Below are 21,817 nucleotides of genomic sequence, written 5' to 3'. Positions count from 1 at the left end.
TTAAGCTTTAAACAAAAAAGTGAAGGGAAATTCACACAAATCACCTACCTCATAGCAGTACTGTTGAACTTTATGCAAAACTTTGTTTAGGTCCTTGTTCAGCTGTTCAAGCTCTAGAACAATTGTTGCATATCTCCGTTGAAATTCAATGCCGATGGGCATGGAATAAGATTTCTGAGGAGAAAAAAAAATTAGATCTTGGCAAGGTTTTTATTTAGTAATTCAGTTTCAAATTACCCAAAATACTTGATGTATCCAAAACAAACTAAAGCTTAACAAACTTGTCTGTACTCAAAGTTATAGTTCTTAAGTTTGATAATGGTATGGTTATTAAGGAGTTGGTCCTTGTTCTTTAGGTGTGTCATGATGTCTGACATTTACTTTATGAAAGAAGAGATTTCATATTTATATAGAGAAATTAAATGAAGCAAAATGTTAATTGATGAATTTGCATGTATAATCTTTAGTTTTCAACTTTTTCAAAATATGAAGTTATTAAAAAATTGCATGAATTCCTATGAAGTGTTCTAGTTATTTAAATTCAATTAATTCTACCTGAAATCAGTCCAATACAGCATAATGGTTAAGGGTATGGGTGCTAGAATCAGATATATTTTCACATTCCAACTCTTTATCAGCTACTAGTTGGGTCTTTAAGCAAGTTCCTAATCTTCCTTTGCCTTAGTTTCCTCATCTGCAAAATGAAAATAATAAAAATTCCTATCTAAAGGGGTTATTGCAAAGATTAAATGAGATAATATGTGCCAACACCATGTCTCTTATATATAGAAAATACTTAACACACACACACACACACACACACATTTTAGTTATGTTGGACACAATACTTTTATTTATTTATATGTGGTGCTGAGGATTGAACCTAGCGCCTCACACGCGCTAGGCGAGTGCTCCACTGCTGAGCTACAACCCCAGCCCAATACATATAAGCCCAATACATACTTTTTTAAAAAATATCTTTTAGTTGTTGATGAACCTTTATTTTTATTTATTTATTAATTTATATGTGACACTGAGAATCAAACCCAGTGCTTGACACACGCCAGGCAAGCGCTCTACCACTTAGCTACAATCTTGGCCCCCAATACATATTTTTTTAAAAAAATTATTACCATCATTTTATGTTTGCTTCCTAAGAACATGTACTTAATGTACTTTAATGCCAATTCCTTTACCCTCTTCACAATACTTCCAATAAATCACTCTCCATTCCATTCTAGCGATACATGATGGCAATGAGACCTCTCTAATCAAAGCTAGACTTCAGGAACCTCTTCAGGATTTTTGAGAAAGCAACTCATCATGTTCTGAGGAAGCAACAATACCCCTTTTTCCCCTGCCTTCTTATGTTAATTACTCTGATATGATCATTATACAATATAAATGTGTCAAAAGATCACATCAGTATTCCATAAACATGAATATCATTATTATTTTTTGCAGTACTGGGAATTGAAGCCAGGAGCACTCAACTACTGAACTATACATTCCCAACCTTTTTTATTTTGAGACAGGGTCTTGCTAAGTTTCTGAGATTGGCTTTGAACTTGTGATCCTCCTGCCTTAGCCTTCTGAGTCACTGGGATTACAGGTGTGTGTGCCACCATGCCTGGTGATCAAGTCTCATCTTGAGGATAAGTATTTACTTTGGCAGACTCAAGCTAGTTAATAAAAAATAAAAATCATTAATGGCCCAGTATCAACCTGCATAGAGTGTCAAAAGCTTTTATCCTTAGCTTTTGTGTTCAACATTTTAAAGAATAACTTAAATATTAAGACACAGCTGGTGGTGCATGTGGTGGCAGGTGCCTGTAATACCAGCGACTCAGGAGGCTGAGGCAGGAGGACTGCTAAGTTCAAAGCTAGCCTCAGCAACTTGGCAAGGACCTAAGCAATTTAGCAAGACTCTGTCTCAAAATAAAATATAAAAAAGGGCTGGGGATGTGGCTCAGTGTTTAAGCACCCCTGGGTTCAATTCTAAGTACCAAAATAAATAAACAAAGAAGTTTTTCATATAGACATCAAAATGTACAAAGTTAGGAGAGGGCTAAGATGTTAGAAAACAGAGTGATGTGACTAATGAATCACAAATTCTAAAACTAAAAACACTTATTAGCCCATCATCTGGCTATATCTCCAACATCTCAAAATACTTTTGGAGTTCCCTTTTATGATACTGTTCTCAAAGTCTTCAGCCTATCTTTTTAAATATCCTCAATGATGAAAAATTTCTCAACTTTTTAGCTTTTTAAACACCCAAATTATGAAACATTAATATACAAAAAATGTACAAGTATGATCAAACCAATTTTGAAAGAGAAGGGTAAATGCCACCATTTACTTGTTCTTGTATCAAATCAACATAATATTGTCATGGGCAACAAATATATAAATGTTAAAGAATTGTGGCTAGTCCTTAATATATCCTGAATTCACATATGTGTGTTGTATGCTTGGCTTACTTATGCTTGGTTTGGCTTGTGCTTGCTTATGCTTATGTGTATATATATGTATGTATATGTATGGAAATTTAGTACAAAGTTGGCCTTTCAAATTAATTGAAGAGGATGAACTATTAATAAATTGGGAAAACTAGTGATCTGGGAAAAAAGATATCTACCTCATGTCATTCACAAAACTAATTTTAGGATAAATTGAAAGTCTAAATATAAAAAAATTATGAATGTATTACAAGATTTAGGAGGATTTTCACGAACAAGAGCTGGAGAAGCCATTTTTTAAATTAATTTCTCATCCTCTTTTATACCTTTAAAAACTTTTTATTGTAGTTATGATGGACAGCATGCCTTTACTTAATTAATTTAGTTTTATGTGGTGCTGAGGATCAAACCCAGTGCCTCATACATGCTAGGCAAGTGCTCTAACCACTAAGCTACAACCCAGCTCCCAGAAGCTTTTTTAAACAAGGTACAAAAACCAAAGAACAGAAAAGTGGGAAGACTGATATCTAACAACATAAAAGTTAAAACTTTCTGTCCTACAACAGAAACAAAGTTAAAAAGATATAAATGGCCAATTAACATATTAACCACTTTTTAATAGATGCTTAATTCCACTAGTACCTTAGAATTGCAAAATAAAATGACCTATTATTTATTAAAAGATTAAAAAGATTTATATTTACTGATATAGTAGAATGAAAAGCAGAATGTTGTCTAGTATGACATTTATTTTAAAAAAGTTTACCCCCCCAAATCTCCAATTGTATATGTTCTGTACTTAATACATTAAAAAAAAATGAAAAGAAAAAAAGAAAACACATCAAACTCAATAAGATGGTAATTTTTAGAAGAATACATTCAGATTTTACACATACAATCAAAATTTATTTATTTGTCTATTTTTGGTACCAGGGATTGAACTCAGGGGCACTTGACCACTGAGCCACTTCCCCAATCAACCCTATTTTGTATTTTATTTAGAGACAAGGTCTCATTGATTTGCTTAGTGCCTCCCTTTTTGCTGAGGCTGGCTTTGAACTAGCAATCCTCCTGTCTCAATCTCCCAAACTGTTGGGATTACAGGCATGTGCCACTGCACCTGGCCAAAGTTAATTTTTAAAAAGGCAAAAATATGATATTGAATTAAGACTACATGAATCAGGTGAAACATATAAACCACAAAACAAGGTATGACCACAAAGTAATGAATGATTTTCTTGCATGGCTTATAAGGTAGACATTTTATAAAGAAATGTTTTGAGGATACAAGAGAGGATATAATAGATTTATCAGTTCATTGTGTAAGAATGTGGATTTAATAAGTTAGTTCTCTATGGATGGCCATTTAAACCATTTGCAATTGTTTGCTATTACAAACAATGCTTCAATGAACATCTTTGGTATGCACATTTTTATACCTATATGTGATTACTTTTTAAAAATATATTGTCAATGAACCTTTATTTAATTAATTAATTTATCTGTGGTACTGAGAATCGAATCCAGTGCCTCACATGTGCTAGGCAAGTGCTCTATCACAGAGCCATAAACCCAGCTCTATATGTGATTACTTTTTGAGAATGATACTCCAGAAGTACAATTTGACTTAATATGGCCATGCTGCCTTCTTCATTAACTTACATTCCTACATACAGTATATGAGTCTGCTCACTTCCATGCACACTCACCAATGCTTCACTTAAAACATTTAGAAAACTGATGGAAGGAACAGAATATTTTGTTTGAAAAGGAATAGAAAATGGAGAGGTGTAAGCTGTCTTCACACATTTTAATAGTTACCACACAGAAAGAAGTCTTACTCTCTAAAACCCAGTTAGTCTGCTACATCCTGTTTTACAGGGTAAGACTAGGATTAAGATAGGAAAGATACTGATCAGTATTAAGAATTAGCAGCTCGGGAAGCTGAGGCAGGAGGCTCACAAGTTCAAAGCCAGCCTCAACAAAAGTGAGGTGCTAAGCAACTCAATGAGACCCTGTCTCTAAATAAAATACAAAATAGGGCTACAAATGTGGCTCAGCGGTGAAGTTCAGCCCCTGGTAACGATCCCCCTGCCCCTGCCAAAAAAAGAAAGAATAATGGCGGGGTTGTGGCTCAGTGGTAAGAGCAGTCGCCTAGCACAGGGGAGGCCCTGGGTTTGATCCTCAGCACCACATAAAAATAAATAAAATAAAGATATCATGTCCAACTACAACTAAAAAATAAATGTATTAAAAAAAGAATAAACAGGGTTAGGTAATTTTTTTCTTCTTCAGCTTTGGGAAATTTTCTTCTATCATTATTTTAGTAACTCACTTCCATTTTCTCTGCTCCATTTCTGCATATCCTATTGGTTGAATGAACCTTTTAGATTGGCTCTCTGTGTTCCTCAATTTTTCTCTCATATTTTATATTTCTGGTTTTCAACTTTATGTTCTGGGACAGTTCAACTTTTTCTTTTTTTCTCATTCTTTTTCTTTTCTTAAAATAATTAAAAATAATTATTTTAAGTCTGTTGTGGTGGCATACACCTGTAATCCCAGTAGCTCAGGAGGCTGAGGCAGAAGGATCTTGAGTTCAAAGCCAGCCTCAGCAACTTAGCAAGGCCCTAAGCAACTCAGCGAGTTCCTGTCTAAAAAGGGCTGATGATGTGGCTCAGTGATTAAGTATCCCTGGATTCAATCCCTGGTTACCACCCACCCCAAATTATTTCAGAATAGAAAATACATTTGCATGGTTTAAAATTCAAAAGGTGGGCTGAGGTTGTGGCTCAGTGTACAATGCTTGCCTAAGATGTGTGAGGCACTGGGGTTTGATTCTCAGCACCACATAAAACTAAATAAAGGGGAATTGGGGTTGTGGCTCAGCGGTAGAGTGCTTGCTTAGCATGGTGCGAGGACCTGGGTTTGATCCTCAGCACCACAAAAAAGTAAATAAAAATAAAGGTATGTGTCCAACTACAACTGAAAAAGAAAAAAAAAAAACCTAAATAAAGGTCCACCAAGAACTAATAAAATATTTTTAAAAAATAAATAAAATAAAATTCAAAAGTTAAGTTTCCCTAAAACCCAGCTCTCTCATAATTCATTTTCTTCTCTTTAGAAGCAGCTGATTGCTGGGAGTGGTGGCGCACACCTGTAATCCCAGCAGCTTGGGAAGCTGAGGCAGGAGGATCGTGAGTTCAAAACCTCAGGGCTGGGGTTGTAACTCAGTGGTATACCACTTGCCTAGCATGTGTGAGGCACTGGGTTCGATTCTCAGCACCACATATAAATAAAATAAAGGTTCATCAACAACTAATAAAAAAAATTTAAAAAAAAAAAGGTCAGCCTCAGCAATTTGGCAAGGCCCTAAGCAACTCAGTGAGACCCATCTCTAGATAAAATACAAAAAAGGGGCTGTGGATGTGGCTCAGTGGTTAAGTGCCCCTGAGTTCAATCCCTTGTACCAAAAAAAAAAAAAAAAAAAAAAAAAGAAAGAAAGAAAGAAAATGGAAGCAGTCAATATTACCAGTTTCTTTAGCATTTTTCCAGAGATAGTGTATTTATACAAAAGGAAAAAGATATGTATTTTTTTTTCCCTCCCTTGACTCTGCCTTTTATTTTTTGGTGGTACTAGGGATTTAACCCAGGGGAACTTTATCACTAAGCTACACCATCACCACAACCCACAGCACCACCCCCACTTAAAAAAAAAATTTTTCATTAGTTGTTAATGGACCTTTATTTTATTTTATTTACTTATTTATATGTGGTGCTGAGAATTGAACCCAGTGCCTCATACATGCCATGCAAGTACTCTACCACTGAGCCACAACCCCGGTCCCCCATAGCCCTTTTTATTTTGAGACAGGGTCTAGCTAAGTTGCTGAGGCTGGCCTCAAACTTTTGATCTTTCTGTCTTAGCCTGTATTACCTACCACTGGCTTTTGCCATTCTTTTCTCCAAATACGTAAGAACATACCATAAACATGCTTAGCATTTTGTTTTTCTCATTTGACAATATTCCTTAAGGGTTATTCTTATAAAATACTATAATAGGTATTTTATAAGAAGCTTCCCTGATTGTTTCAAGTTACATAGTGTCACACTATATAAACATATTACAACTGCTAAATCAAAGGTCTTGATTTTTAATTTTGATAGATACTGCCAAAGCACTCTTCATAAAGATGTACTAATTTACATGTAAGAATTCCTATTTCCCTACATCCTCATCAACATAGCGTTTTATTAAAGTTATTTATTTATTTTTAAATTTTTTGGTACCAGGGATTGAACCCAGGGGTTCTTAACCACTGAGCCACATAACCAGCACTCTGTATTTTTGAGATAGGATCTCAAAGTTGCTTAGAGCCTTGCTGAGGCTGGCTTTATACTCAGAATTCTCCCAGGCAGCTGTACTACCACACCTGGCTAAAGTTTTTTATTTTTGCCAGTCATATATTCAAGAGTCATTGCTTTTTATTTGTTTGTTTTCTATAGACTGTCTATTCACACCTTTTGCTCATTGTTTTCATCTTACTGCACCAAGGGAGCATTTTGTATACTGGGGAAATTAGTCCCTTGTAATAGAAACTGCAAATTTCCTTCAAGTTGTTCCCTTTTGACTTTACTTACATTGTGATTCTCATCCTGAGGAAATTTTTCCTTTTTAATCTAGGCAAATTTATTAATTTTCTATGACTTCTGAATTTTATATAATGTTTAGTTTCATTAAATCCATGAACTCTTTGGTTCTTTGTTTCTTTTAATAGCCTCCTACTTATGAACACAACACACACACACACACACACACACACACACACACACATATATACATACTTTTTTTTTTTTTTTTGTACCAGAAAACTCAGGGGCACTTAACTATTAAGCCACATCCCCAGCCGTTTTTATGTTCTTATTTAGAGATGGGGTTTCACTAGGTTGCTTAGGGCCTCACTAAATTGCTGAGGCTGGATTTGAACTCTCAATCCTCCTGCTTCAGTCTCTGGAATTGCTGGGGTTACAGACATGTGCCACCGGGACCACCATCACAATATTTTCTTGAATCTTCAAGTATATAATTTCTCCCCAGTTTTATTAAGGAATATAACAAATAAAAATTGTATCTACGGTGTATGATGTTTTATGCTTTGATCTATGTATACACATTGAGATGATTAAATCAAACTGATTAACATATCCATCACTGATATATTTTTGTGATGAGAACATTTAAGATTTATACTTTCAGTAGTTCTTTCCCCTTTATTTATTTTTATGTGGTGCTGAGGATGGAACCCAGTGTCTCACATATGCTAAGCAAGTACTCTACCACTGAGCTACAACCCCAGCCCAGCAGCTTTTACTTATTTATTTTTAAACATATATATATATATGTTTTTTTTTAGTTGTAGTTGGACACAATATCTTTGTTTATTTTATTTTTTTTATGTTGTACTGAGGATCAAACCTAGCGCCTCATACGAGCTAGGCAAGCGCTCTACCACTGAGGCCCAGCCCTAGTCCCCAGTTTTTAAATATATATTATTACTAACTATATTTATCATGTTGTACAACAGATCTCCAGAATTTATTCATTGTAACTGAAACTTTGTGTCTTTTTACCACTATCGCTCTAGTTCAAGAATATTTGTTTTCAAAATTTTACCTTCTGCTGCCTGAATTAAAGTTTAAAAGTTGGTTATCTTGCTTTTTCTTTCATGCTACTTATTTTCATGTCTGGCCAGTACTCTTTGGTTATTTGTTCATATTTAATAAAGAAATGGGTAGTAGCTTCTCTGTGTTTCCCTGGTGTTTTACCTTCTCTAGGCCCTGTGAGAGGCAAATGTAACTATGTATATACAGTAGTTTCCCTTTATCTGTGGGCTCACTTTCTGAGACTTCAGTTACCTGAAGTTAATCACCTTTTGAAAATATCAGATGGAAAAATAACAGAAATAAACAATTTGAATTTTAAATTGTATACTTTTTCTCAGTAGCATGATAAAATCTTATGCTATTCCACTCCATACTGCTGAATTCATTAGTCACTTGGTAACCATGTTGGTAATTAGATTGTTGCAATATTGTAGTGCTTGGGTTCAAGACCTTACATAGCACGACATTACACCTATATCATTTACCTCACTTCATCTCATTATACAGGCATTGTATCATGTCACGTCATCACAAGAAGGGTGAATATGGTACAATAAGATATTTTCAGACACACACACATACACACACACACACACACACACATACACACACACACCACATTCACATAACTTTTATTACAGGATACCATTACAATTGTTCTATTTTATTGTTAGTGACTGTTGTTAATCTCTTACTGTGTTAAGTTGTAAATAAAATGTTATATGCAGGGCTGGGGTCAGTGGTAGAGTGCTTGTATGTATGAGGCACTGGGTTCGATACTCAGCTCCACATAAATACATAAATAAATAAAATAAAGGTATTGTTACATACAACTAAAAAATTTTTTTAAAAATGCTATATGCATTTGTGAATATGAAAAATAGTATATACATAGTTTAATTCCATCAGGTTTCAAGCATCCATTGGGAATTTTAGAACATATTGCCCATGGATAAGAGTGGGGGGACTACTTTAATAGGATATGTCAACTGTCAGGTTGTGCTTTAAAGTGAGGAAGGGGTACCTGTCAATCTATGGGCTCCCTAAATGCTAGGATGAGATCTCTCAGATATACCTTCACTATGGAAAGTTTAGTGTTATAGTATTATTTTAATTGAAAAGCCTAACACATGGACAAAAATGCAAAAACTATAAATGTAAAATTCAATGAATTATCTACCACACACTAAACACCTTTGTAAAAAAAATTACAGTTCTTAAAAGTTAAATATACAACTTTAAAAACTTTTTTTTTTAGTTGTAGATAGACACAAAAACTTTATTTTATTTATTTTCATGTGGTTCTGGGGATCAAAACCAGTGTCTCATGCATGCTAGGCAAGCACTCTACCATTGAGCCCCAACCCGGGCCCCTAAATACACAACTTTTATGAAAACACATGTCCATACATGACTGTTCATAGCAACTTAATTATAACGGCTAAAAACTGTAAACGATGCAAATGTCTACAAACAAGTGAAGAGATAAACAAGTTATACTACATCTGTACAATGTGATACTGTTTAACAATAAAAAGAAAGGAGCTCAGGGGCTAGGAATGTAGCTCAGTTGTGGAGTATTTGTGTAGCATGTGAAAGGCCCTCAGTTTTATCCCCAACACTGCAAAAAAAAAGGAACTATGTTGTGTGAATTATGAAACATGTAACCAAGTGGCTGAATCTCAAAATTGTTATAAGTTTAAAAAATCAAGCAAAAAAAGTTCTTACTGTATAGATCCAGTTATATAAAATTCTAAAACATACAAATTAATCCATAATGACAGGAAGCAGATCAGTGATTGCCTGGAGGAAGAGATGGATTATAAAGGGCATGGAGAAATCTTGAGGGTGGAAGGAGACAGAATGTTTGTGACTGAGTTTGTAGTAATGGTTTCACAGGTGTGTGTAAGCACACATATATGATCTAATCGTGTATTTCAAACAAGTACATCATCTATACTTCAAGTTGAGGAAGATAACAAATGAACATTGCCAGCACCCTAGATGTCCTAAAATATTACCTTACGATAATTTTTCTCTAAAGTAATCATTACCCTTACATCAAACATTTATTAATTTTACTTTTTAACCTTCCACAAAGTATAATCATACAAGTATAAATTCTTTTGTTCCTGGCTTCCATCAGTTAATATAAATCTGTGAAAGAGCAGGGCCAACTCTCTCATCATGTCAGCTTAGGAACCCATTTCTCAACGAGATTCCTAAAGTGCAATAAGTAAATTCAAGAATCAATAAATGGGATGGAATCAAACTAAAAAGCTGTTTTGCAGCAAAGGAAACAATCAAGAATGTGAATACAGAGACTACACAATGGGAGAAAATCATTGCCACCTACACCTTAGAGAATTAATCTCCAGGATATATAAAAAACTCAAAAAAACTTGACACCAAAACACAACCTACTCAATAAATGGGCAAAGGAACTGAACAGACACAGAAGAAATACAAAGGGTCAACAAGTATATGAAAAAATGTCCAACATCTCTAGCAATCAGAGAAATTTTCTGAATGAGACTATAGAAGGTTATAGCTATGACTTTAGAATAACATCTTTTTAAAGTAAATAGAATATTAAAAGAATAACCATAAAGGAAAGACTCTTAAACTACATTAAAATTAAGAACTTTTGGACTGAGGATATAGAGCACTTGCCTAGCATGTGCAAGGCACTGGGTTCAGACCTCAGCACCACACATACATACACAATGAAGAACCTTTGTTCCTCAAAAGAAAATTATAGGATAATAGAAGACAAGGCAGAGAATGGAAGGAAATATTTACAACATATATAGCTAACAAAGAACTTGCATCCAGACTTTATAAAGAACTATAAATTAATCAGGTAAAGATATGCAGCCCAATAGAAAACAGGAGAGAGAAACAGACATTTTTTACAAAAGAAGATACTCAGATATACCAAAAAAATGTTAAAAGATAACTTATTTACCAGAGAAATACCACAATGAGATAATCCTCACTTTTTTTTTTTTGGTACCAGGGATTGAACTCAGGGGTACTTGACCACTGAGCCACATTCCTAGCCCGGTTTTTTGTATTTTATTAGAGACAGGGTCTCACTGAGTTGCTTAGCGCATTGCTAAATTGCTGAGGCTGGCTTTAAACTCCGAGATCCTCCTGCCTCGGCCTCCTGAGCCTCTGGGATTATAGGTGTGTGCCATCGCGCCCAGCACATCTTTTTTTTTTTTTTTTTTTAATATTTATTTTTTAGTTATAGGTGGACACGGTATCTTTATTTTATTTTTATGTGGTGCTGAGGATGGAACCCAATGCCTCACACATGTCAGGTGACTGCTCCCCTTCTGAGCCACAACCCCAGCCCCTGGGTTCAGTATCAAAACAAACAAACAAAAATGACAGTTTATATTGGTTGCAGTGGCACAAGCTCAGGTCAGCCTGGGAAATGTAGGGAAACCCTGTCTCAACAACAACAAAGATGGTTTATTTCTTCCTTTTCAGTCTTTACAGTCTCACTTCTTTTTCTTGTGTTATCATACTGGCTAGAACCCTGAGCATACTGTTAGAACCTCAAGTAAACTGTTGAATAGGAACTACTTTGATAGTGGGTATCCTTATTTCATTCCCAATATGAAAGAGAAAATCTTAATTAACAATTTACTATTAAGTATGATGTTTCTGATATTTATTTATTTGTACTGGGATGGAACATAACAGTGCTTTACCACTGAGCTATCTCCCCAGTCTTCTTTTTCTTTTTAAATTATTATTACCATCTTCCTTTCTTCCTTTGAGGTACCAGGCAAGTGCTCTACTACTGAGCCAAATTTTCAGCCCTGCTTTTTATTTTGAGAAAGGATCTTGCTAAGTTATAGAGGGTCTGGCTTTGTTGCTAAGCTGGCCCTGAACTTGAGAATCAAACCCAGTGCCTCACATATGCTAGGCACTGAGCTACAATTCCAACTCTCAATATCCATTTTTATATAATGGTAAAGCAATCAGAAACTAATAAAACTGTTATGCACTGATAGTTCACATGTGATGCTCTATATCATTTTAACATATTTAAAGCATATCTGAAAAATCTAAAACAGAAAAGTGATGCTGAAATTAATAAGCTTAGTCTAACTTCCACTGACTTAACTTTCTTATATAATTAGACCAACTTTAACTCTGACTTGATAAATTTGTCAGGTATACAGAAATTTGTTCTTATATATATATACAAAGTGAATTTTAATATAATCTAAAGTCTTTCCCCCACAATCACTTTACAAATAAAAAGTTTGAACATTATGTTTTGACTACTTTGGCTTTCGTTTGCTTTGGATGCATGAAAAAAATTAAGACTTTACCAGATCAATTTTCTTTTTTCATAAAAGCTAAAGGAACGGGTAGGAATATAGCTAAGTTGTGCATGCCGCGCATGCACAAAACCCTGGTTCAATCCTCAGCACCAAAAAAACAAAAACAAAAACAAAAACTAAGTAATATGTCTAATACTTTGAGGTGAAAAACAGTGAACATTTAGGTCATTTTGGTAAAAGCTGGACATAGAGTGGCTGTCGAATTAAAAATTAAATTTGAAAAATTAACTATTTGTTAGGATGGAGGTGAGGTAGAGATAGGATAGATAAAATTATTTCTTAGTGCAAAAACACTTGAGTTTTAAAATACTGGTGTTTTGTTAGTTCAGTGCTTTTTACTTGAAGCTTCATTGAAAAGTAAAGGAAAAAGATATTATAAGGTATGAACAGATAAGGATAAAGAAAGGAATAAACAGCCATGCACAGTGGCACACGCCTATAATCCCAGCAGCTTTGGAGGCTTAAGCAGGAGGATTGCAAGTTCAAAACCAGCCTCAGCAAAAGTGAGGTGCTAAGCAACTCAGTAGGCCCTGTCTCTAAATAAAATACAAAATAGGGCTGGGGATGTGGCTCAGTGGTCGACTGCCCCCAAGTTCAATCCTGGCAACCCTCCCCCAAAAGGAATAAACAATATTTAAACCAAGATAATTTGTAATTCATAATTCTGGAAGATTTCTGAAGGTCCATTTAAATAATAGTCCTGGAGATATTGAAAATAAAATATTCTACTACAACACCTAGAATCTTCCTTCTACAAAGAAGGAATTACACTAACTGGATAATTTGTATAATGTGTAAAAGGTAAAATTCCAATTTTTTCCTCATAAAATTCCAATTTGCAAGTAATAATCAAAATAGGATAAATAATATGGGTTTATATAAAATATATAATTATTTTTCTTTTTAGAAACTCTGTAAGGTTTCATCAATAAATAGAAACATTCATTCATTCATTTATTTTTGGTGCTGGGATCAAATTCAGGACCCACTGAGTTACTTCTAGCTCTTGAGTTTATGTTTAAATCATCATGTCTTGGGCTGGGGATATGGCTCAAGCAGTAGCGCGCTTGCCTGGCATGGGTGCAGCCCGGGTTCGATCCTCAGCACCACATACAAACAAAGATGTCCTGTCTGCCAAAAACTAAAAGAAAAATAAATAAATATTTAAAAATTCTCTCTCTCTCCTTCCCTCTTAAAAAAAAAAATCATGCCTTTTTTTTTTTAATATTTATTTTTTAGTTTTCGGCAGACACAACATATTTGTTTGTATGTGGTGCTGAGGATCGAACCCAGGTCACATGCATGCCAGGCGAGCGCGCTACCGCTTGAGCCATATCCCCAGCCCTAAATCATCATGTCTTGATAAGAAAAAAAAATTTCTGGTACATTTTTCCACTTGTTATCTGAAAACCTAATTGTATACATAATATTTTATTACCAACCTAATTGTATACATAATATTTTATTACCAATGACCAGTTGGAATTTTTATTAAGTGCTTGGGTGTTTTGTACTGTGATACAGACATTGACATAAATGAGTAGAAGATTTGTGATTTAAGAAAAGTGGAGATCCTCTAAAAACTGTTGTCTATATTATCATGTTTACCTAAAAAGAACCAATAAAAAATTGTTGTCTGTTCTTTTGTTGGTAATAAAAGTTTCACATTTTCTTTGGAAGCCATTAGACATCTTAATTAACTGCAGCACAATTTTAACATTACATGGCTTGCCATTTTGCTATTAGTTGTATATTCTTTGTGTCTACTATCCCATTGGAAATACTTACTGTATTTATATTAAATTTTGTTACAAATTTAGTGGAAGAGCTTTTGAGCTTTTTTTTGCGCGTGCTTGCTGCTAGGGATTAAATCCACAGTCTTATATGCTAGGCAATCGCTTTACCACCGAGCAATACCCCTAGGCCTTTTTTTTTTTTTTTTAATTTGTTTGTGGATGACTATCATCATCTTCTATGGTCCTAACTCTACTTAATTTATTTCTGAATGTGAAAATCACTGGAATAAACCCTATTCTGCTCTGATGAAGTGCCTTCTGAATATACTAACAATTCCATTTGATAATATTTTGTTTAGGATTCTTGCACCTACATTCATGAATGAAAGTGGCTTAATTCTTTTGTTTTGTAATATCATTGTTAAGTTTTGGAATCCCAATCCAGAGCATGGGTGAGTTGCCAATTTCCTTCAACCTTAGTTTCTGGACTCAAATTTTGTTCTTCCCACTTACTTCTACAAACTTATTAAGAATGCTACTAAGCTTCTCAACTATCTTTTCCAGAACTTGCAGAAGCCCCCAATAAAAAAAAGCAATCCTAAACACTAGGATCTCCCTTTTGAATTTCCTTCTTCTCCTAGATCTAAAAGCTATAATTCCTTAATGCCTTGTTAATGCCCTAGTGTCATCAAGGCACTAGGTTATTTAAGTAGTTTTTTTAGAGAGGAAATAGTTATTCTCAGTAGGAAGGTTAATTCAGATTACCAAGTCTACCATTAACAAAAACAGAAAAAGAAACCTTGACTTTTCCCAAATAGTTATGTTCAAATTCCTAAGGAACTATCTGTCCCTTTTTCTCCTTTGAACTAGAGTAAATGTCATAAATGAATTCTATCACTGAGATGAATAAAAAGAATGAGAAAACAGACCTTAAATTAATTCCCTTTTAAAATACTGCACCTCACTCCTGTATTTCTTATTTGCCAACTCTGGGCCTATATTCTCTTTAGGGTTCCAATACGTGTCCTCCTTGTAGTCACGATTTCTGTTTTACCTAGCATTATAAAATCTCACATTGTTAAGCAGATGCATCTACTTTTTCTATTTCTTTTTAAAATTTTATATTTTGTAAAGGACAAAATTGTAAAGGACAGGGAAAATCCAAATATGTTCAGCCTACCATCTTAAACTAGAAGTTTCATTAAATCTTTAACAGCTTCATACACTGTAATTTAGCCATTATAAGAATTTACCCCCGAACTTTGAATATTTTCACTACAAAGAAGTGATAAATGTTTGAGGAGATAAATATGCTTACCCTGATCTGAATATTACACAATGGATACATATATTGAAAGGTTACATGGTACTCCATAAATATGTACAATTTTTATGTGTTAATTAAAAAATTTAATCCTACAGTTAGAAACAAATAAATGTACAAAGCTATATGAATAAAGATATTTACTATAGCACTATTTTAGTAACACAATGGAAATAATCCAAATATCTACCTATAGGAAATTGCTTAAATTATGGTACAATACAATCATTTTAAAAGATGATATAATACATATTGACATAATTCCATTCTTGTTAGAAAATAATTTTAAAAACTACACAACAAGCCAGGCACGGTGGTGCATGCCTGTTATCCTAGCAACTCAGAGGCTGAGGCAAGAGAATTGCCTTGGCTCAGACATAGGAAAAAGTCTTAGCTAGTTATATTAAATGGAAATAATTTGTTATACATAAGGACAGGAGAGATGATTTAAGAGAGCAGAAGAAACATAGAAGTGGGGAGAACCCTGAAAAAGCATAAAGGGATGCTGAGTGTGGTGGTGCATACCTGTAATCCCATCTATTTGGAAGGCTGAGGCAGGAAGGGAGCAAATTCAAGGTCAGCTTTGGCAAGTGAGTGAGACCCTATCTCAAAATAAAAATCAAAAAAATCAAAAAGGGCTTGGGAATGTAGTCCAATGGTAGAGCAGCCATGGGTTCAATCCCAAGTATCGGAAAAAGCATAAAGGGTACAGACAGAATGGATAGAAATCAAAATAAGAATTAGAATCCAGTAGGAAAGCACATACAACAGTATGATTCTGGACTGAAAATTCACCTGATATTTTTGGTCTTTAGTTTCTAATGCCATAAAATGTAAAGATATTAGATATTTAATCATTTTCAGATTAAAAATTCTATAATTCTAGAAGATTGTTTTTCAGTTGGAGATCTACCTGTACACCTAACCCTTTATAACATTCCTTTAGAGAGAGTAGTGCTTCTATTCCTCACTCCTATACTCATGACAGATAATCAGTTATAGCACCTTGCTCCCTGAACACTCCCTTAATTTCACACTTCTATTTAGCCATTTTCAATCAATCAGAGATAGTAGTGTGTTTGAGATGTGAATTTCATTACTATTTAAAGATTTTTTTTTTTTTTTTGACAGAACTGAGGCTTGAACCCAGTACCTTGCACAAGCTAGGCAAGCACTAAGCTGCATGCCCAACCTTTTTAAAATCTTATTTGGAGACAGGGTTTCCCTATGTTGCTCATAGGGAGAATTTGCAATTCTCCTACTTCAGTCTCCTGAGTAGCTGGGATTACAAATGTGCACCACCATGCCTGGCCATAAAGACTACCTTAATGAATATTAAACTAAACAAAACAAAACAAAAACTACAAAAAACCAAAATGACAATAACAAAAACCCTCCAATTCTTTCTTATGAATAAAACTGACTCAATATTTGGCTTGTTAGATTAAAATAGGAAATAAACTCTATCAAGAAATAAACTCTATTAAGATGATACATATACTTCCTGATTTCACTTATTCCGCAACACTTTATAACCTCTGATATTAAAACTTCTTTAGTTCTAGGGATTCTATACTCATGCAAACTGTCAAAGAACCTAGTATACCTATTAATCCTATTCAACTGTAGAGTCAATGGTATAATGGAGCCTATGATAATACATTGCATTGCACTGCTAATTTATTAGCATGTATTTAATATACAAGAGATAGTAATAGTAAATAATTTTAAAATACAATATATTGCAAAGTTTTCTTCCATTTTTTTTTAAGAGAGAGAGAATTTTTTAATATTTATTTTTTAGTTTTTCGGCGGACACAACATCTTTGTTTGTATGTGGTGCTGAGGATTGAACCTGGGCCACATGCATGCCAGGCGAGCGTGCTACCGCTTGAGCCACATCCCCAGCCCTCTTCCATATTTTAAAATCATTAAATATAGAAGGCCTTGCCATTTTAAAAGCAGAAAAGCAAAAGGACAAAAAAAAAAAAAAAGTAAATCCTTACCAGTTTTTCTGCTTCTGTATTCATTTCTCTTAATTTCTTGATATGTTCCTTTTTAATCATGAGAATTTTTGATAATTTCGTCTATAAAGAAAAAATGTTTCGGAATAAATAGACGCACTTAGACATCAAATTTTTAATTTTTCACTAAGATATTTTAGCAGGAAATTTTAGTATTTCAATATAAATGTAGCAAAGCATTTTATTTTATATATTTGATTAGGTGACAAAATATTATTTTAAAATCCACTATAACTAGGACATTTACTAAAGAATCAACCTGAAGAAGCAACTCAAAGTAGGATGATTTGTGGAACAATAAGAAAAATAACTGGAAAGAACTGAAGTGCAAATGTTAAAATCCATTTGTTCACAATGATAATTAAAAAAAAATTAACAATTGTTAGAGAAAGCTAGTAATCAAACTCTTTTGTAAACTGGGAAGCAAAGATAAAGCATTGACCATTTATCTTGCCTTTCCTATATAAACTATACCACAAAGAAACTGAAAAAATTTTCTTTCCTTTACTTTTTTTGTGGTGCTGGGGGAAAATTTTTCTTTATAGGAGTATGGCTAATAAGCAAAGAAACAATGATAGAATGAAAAGAAAACCATTTTGCAATCCCAATGAACAAATAAATCTAGGCATTGATAACCAATGGCATCTAATTTAAAAATAAGAGTGTTTAGGGCTGGAGTTGTGGCTCAGTGGTAGAGAGCTTGCCTAGCACGTGTGAGGCACTGGGTTCAATCCTCAGCACCACATTAAAAACAAACAAACAAACAAACAAATAAATAAAATATATTGTGTCTATTTATAACTAAAAATACTTAGAGAGTTTACAGGGGCTGGGGTTGTGGCTCAGCGGTAGAGCGCTCGCCTAGCATGTGCGAGACCCTGGGTTTGATCCTCAGCACCACATAAAAATAAATAAACAAAATAAAGGTGTTGTGTACAACTTAAAAAAAAAAAAAGTTTACATTATGGGCCTCTATCAGAGGAACACAAAAAAACACCTATAAAAGTATAGTTGTCACATAAAAACAAATAAAACAATCAAAGGGAAAAAAATCTAACCAAGCCTCTAAATCCAGTTTATGAGGTACAAAAAGAGATAAAAACTTATATCTACACCAAACCCTACACACAGATATTTATGGCAGAACCCCAATTTATAACTGCCAAAACTTGGAAGCAATCAAGAAGTTTTTCACTTAGGTGAATGAATACACAAAAGGTGACATATTCATATGGTTGAATATTAATCAGTGCTAAAAGGAAATCAGCTATCAAGCTACAAAAAGATATGGCAGAAACTTAATGGCTGATACATTGTCCCAAACCCTTAAAATGTTCAATACCAAGAGTGAACCCTAATATAAATTGTGATCTTTGTGTGTAAATGATATCTCAACCTAGGTTCATCAACTCTAACAAATGTGCCTCCCTGGTGGACTGTTCTGATAATGGGGAGAGACTATGCATGTGTAGGGCACAGAGTATCGGAAATATCTGTATCTTCCCCTCAATTTTGCTGTAAACCTAAAAGGGCTTTAGAAAAATAAGACCTATTAAACTAAAAAAATTCAAACATATAAACATAAATAAAAATAAAGTATACTTTAGATATACTATAATGGTATTTAGCTTGTGGTTCCCTTTGTTTAAGGTTCTCTCTGGAAATCTCTCAAAAAAAACAGTAAGTGTTCCACCTGTGTAAGAGATAAATCTTGACTGTTCTTATATATTTTATCTACCTTTGGAAGCCAAAAGGCATAAGCAATTTTATATTACAAGGACAATGACCAATATATATTAATACTGAATATTACATGTACTCAAATGACAAGACTTTTTCTTCAAAATAATATCAACTGCAAAAGGTAAACATTGTGAATATTTTAATGGATTATGTTATAAATATCTTTATTAATAAAGACTGCATTGATCTCAGGCCAGTTGTTTTCATTTTCAAAACTAAAACAGCAATAGACTATGTTTTACATAATCTAATCATATTTTCAAACTTAGTAGCTCATTACATTTTAAAGAGTTAGGCTACTGAGGCAGATTGTTCCATATAATACTTTACTACTACTTTTTTTTTTTTTGGTATTGGGGAATGAACTCAGGGACACTCAACCACTGAGCCACATCTCCAACGCTATTTTGTATTTTATTTAGATACAGGGTCTCACCGAGTTGCTTAGTGCCTCACTTTTGCTAGGCTGGCTTTGAATCCATCCTTCTGTCTCAGCCTCCTGAGCAGCTGGGATTATAGGTGTGCGCCACTTCGCCTGGCTCTACTTCTTTTTTTTTTTTTTCCTATAGTGGGGATTGGGGATTGAACTCAGGGGCACTCTCCCAGTGAGCTACAATTCTATCTCATTTTATTTTTTATTTTGAGATAGGGTCTTCCTAAATTGTTGCAGCTGGCCTCCAACTTTTTTTTTTTTAAAGAGAGAGTTTCCCAACATTTTTATTTTTTAGTTTTCGGCAGACACAACATCCCTGTATGTGGTGCTGAGATTTGAACCTGGGCCGCATGCATGCCAAGCAAGCGCGCTACCGCTTGAGCCATATCCCCAGCCCGGCCTCCAACTTTTGATCCTCCTGAGCCACTGAGATTTCAGGTGGCACTACCATCCTTGGTTTAGATTTAGATTATTTAGTGTCTAATTCCTAAATTTGACACAAGTGATTAGTTGTTTCTAGTCACAGAAGAAAAAAAAGTCAACAAGGAAGATCAAGTCTTTTTGGCTGTTATAGCTTTTATTTCCAAGTTTTGTTGGAAATTACAGGGCCTTCATATCTACACAGTGATAAAAAATGTTACCTAAGAAAACTTCAACCATGAATAATACAAAAGACAATTGAGTTTTTAAACAAAGATTAAGATATTCAGAGCAATTCTTACCACTTGGATAAGGAATTCTACTGGAAAACCACCTAATGTTTCAGTGTCAGAGCCAGAAATTTTGCTTCTCCAAGGTGACTGTCCTAATAAAGGATCATTATCCTATCAGGATAGAAAGGAATCATTTAATCATTGACTGTTCAAAAGAAAATATTTTATAGATAAAGTAAAATTAATCATTATTATAACTAATATTATATTAAAATCCATTAAGAAGGAAAATATTCAGAGTTGGCACTACTTATTTTGTTTAATATTTGATGACTCAAAATAATATGGGTAACACCTTAAGTTATTGTAATAAATGTGTACTTCATAATAACATAGTATATACTCATTCTAATAATTAAATTGCTGATGGCATTTCTAAAATATTACTGACCGTAATTGGTGACTGGAGAGGAGGAGTATAATGTAACCGTGGTGGAGTCATAAAAAATCGAGAAGGCCGCTGTTTTTGTCCAAAGGCAGCAATTGGCATTGTCTCATGAGGCTCATTACTCTTTGAGAAAGAGAATAATCCACAATATTTAGTGAAATTTACCAATCATTTAAGATTTATAAACACTACATTTCAGCTTGAGATATTTACTTGGAGTCCAGAATTTATGACAGTGTACAAGGCATATTCAATGACTATCATAGAATATATTATTCTACAAATATCAAAAGCTAGAACTTAAGTTGGAGAGTGAAAGTACTACCACTGCTGAAAGGTTGAACCCACAAAAGACAATTAGAAGAAAACAGTCAAAGGATCAAAACAGTTTAGAGAATTAATGATTAACATTCAAGTGTTCTATGGCCACCTTTGGTTATCTACATTTAGATGATCTGAACATATTCTACTATTATTAAAGTCTTTTTTTTTTGGTACCAGGGATTTAACCTAGAGACACTCAACCACTGAGCCATCCCCAACCCTATTTTGTGTTTTATTTAGAGACAGGGTCTCACTGAGTTGCTTAGTACTTTGCTTTTTTACTGGGGCTGGCTTTGAACTTTTGATCCTTCTGTCTTGGTCTCCCAAGCCACTGGCATTATAGGCCTGTGTCACTGTGTCCGGCTCCCATCTATTTTTAATTTTTTTATTTCGAGACACAATCTCACTAAGTTGCTCAGAGCCTTGCTGAGTTGCTGAGGCTGGCTTTGAACTTTTGATCCTCCTGTCTCAGCCTCCTGAGCCATTAGGATTATAGATGTGTGCCACCATGCCTGAGTAAAGTCAATTTTTATTTAGCTAGGGAGCAAGTTTTGGATGATCTCAGTTAAACAGGAAAACAATTCTCCTTTTTCAAAAGGGAGTTCTGAAGATTTCATCCTTTAATGCAAAAACTTAAGGGTGATG

At 34.2% G+C, this 21,817-nt stretch overlaps 1 protein-coding gene across 1 annotated transcript in view; it reads right to left on the bottom strand.

Annotated features, from left to right (window-relative positions):
- Nucleotides 1-21,817, bottom strand: part of Lin9 (lin-9 DREAM MuvB core complex component) — a 67,522-nt gene that overhangs the window by 6,607 nt on the left and 39,098 nt on the right. Inside the window, exons 9-12 of the mRNA XM_076831554.1 lie at nt 20,852-20,971; nt 20,470-20,571; nt 17,554-17,634; nt 49-174 (exon numbers count right to left, since the gene is read on the bottom strand). Coding sequence (XP_076687669.1) covers nt 49-174; nt 17,554-17,634; nt 20,470-20,571; nt 20,852-20,971 — 429 coding nt within the window. The remainder of the gene's footprint in view (nt 1-48; nt 175-17,553; nt 17,635-20,469; nt 20,572-20,851; nt 20,972-21,817) is intronic.

The sequence above is a fragment of the Callospermophilus lateralis genome, chromosome 13, assembly GCF_048772815.1.
Source record: "Callospermophilus lateralis isolate mCalLat2 chromosome 13, mCalLat2.hap1, whole genome shotgun sequence".
NCBI lineage: Eukaryota > Metazoa > Chordata > Mammalia > Rodentia > Sciuridae > Callospermophilus > Callospermophilus lateralis.
The sequence above is the reverse complement of the archived record's forward strand: the minus strand, read 5'-3'. Positions and strand labels throughout refer to the sequence as shown.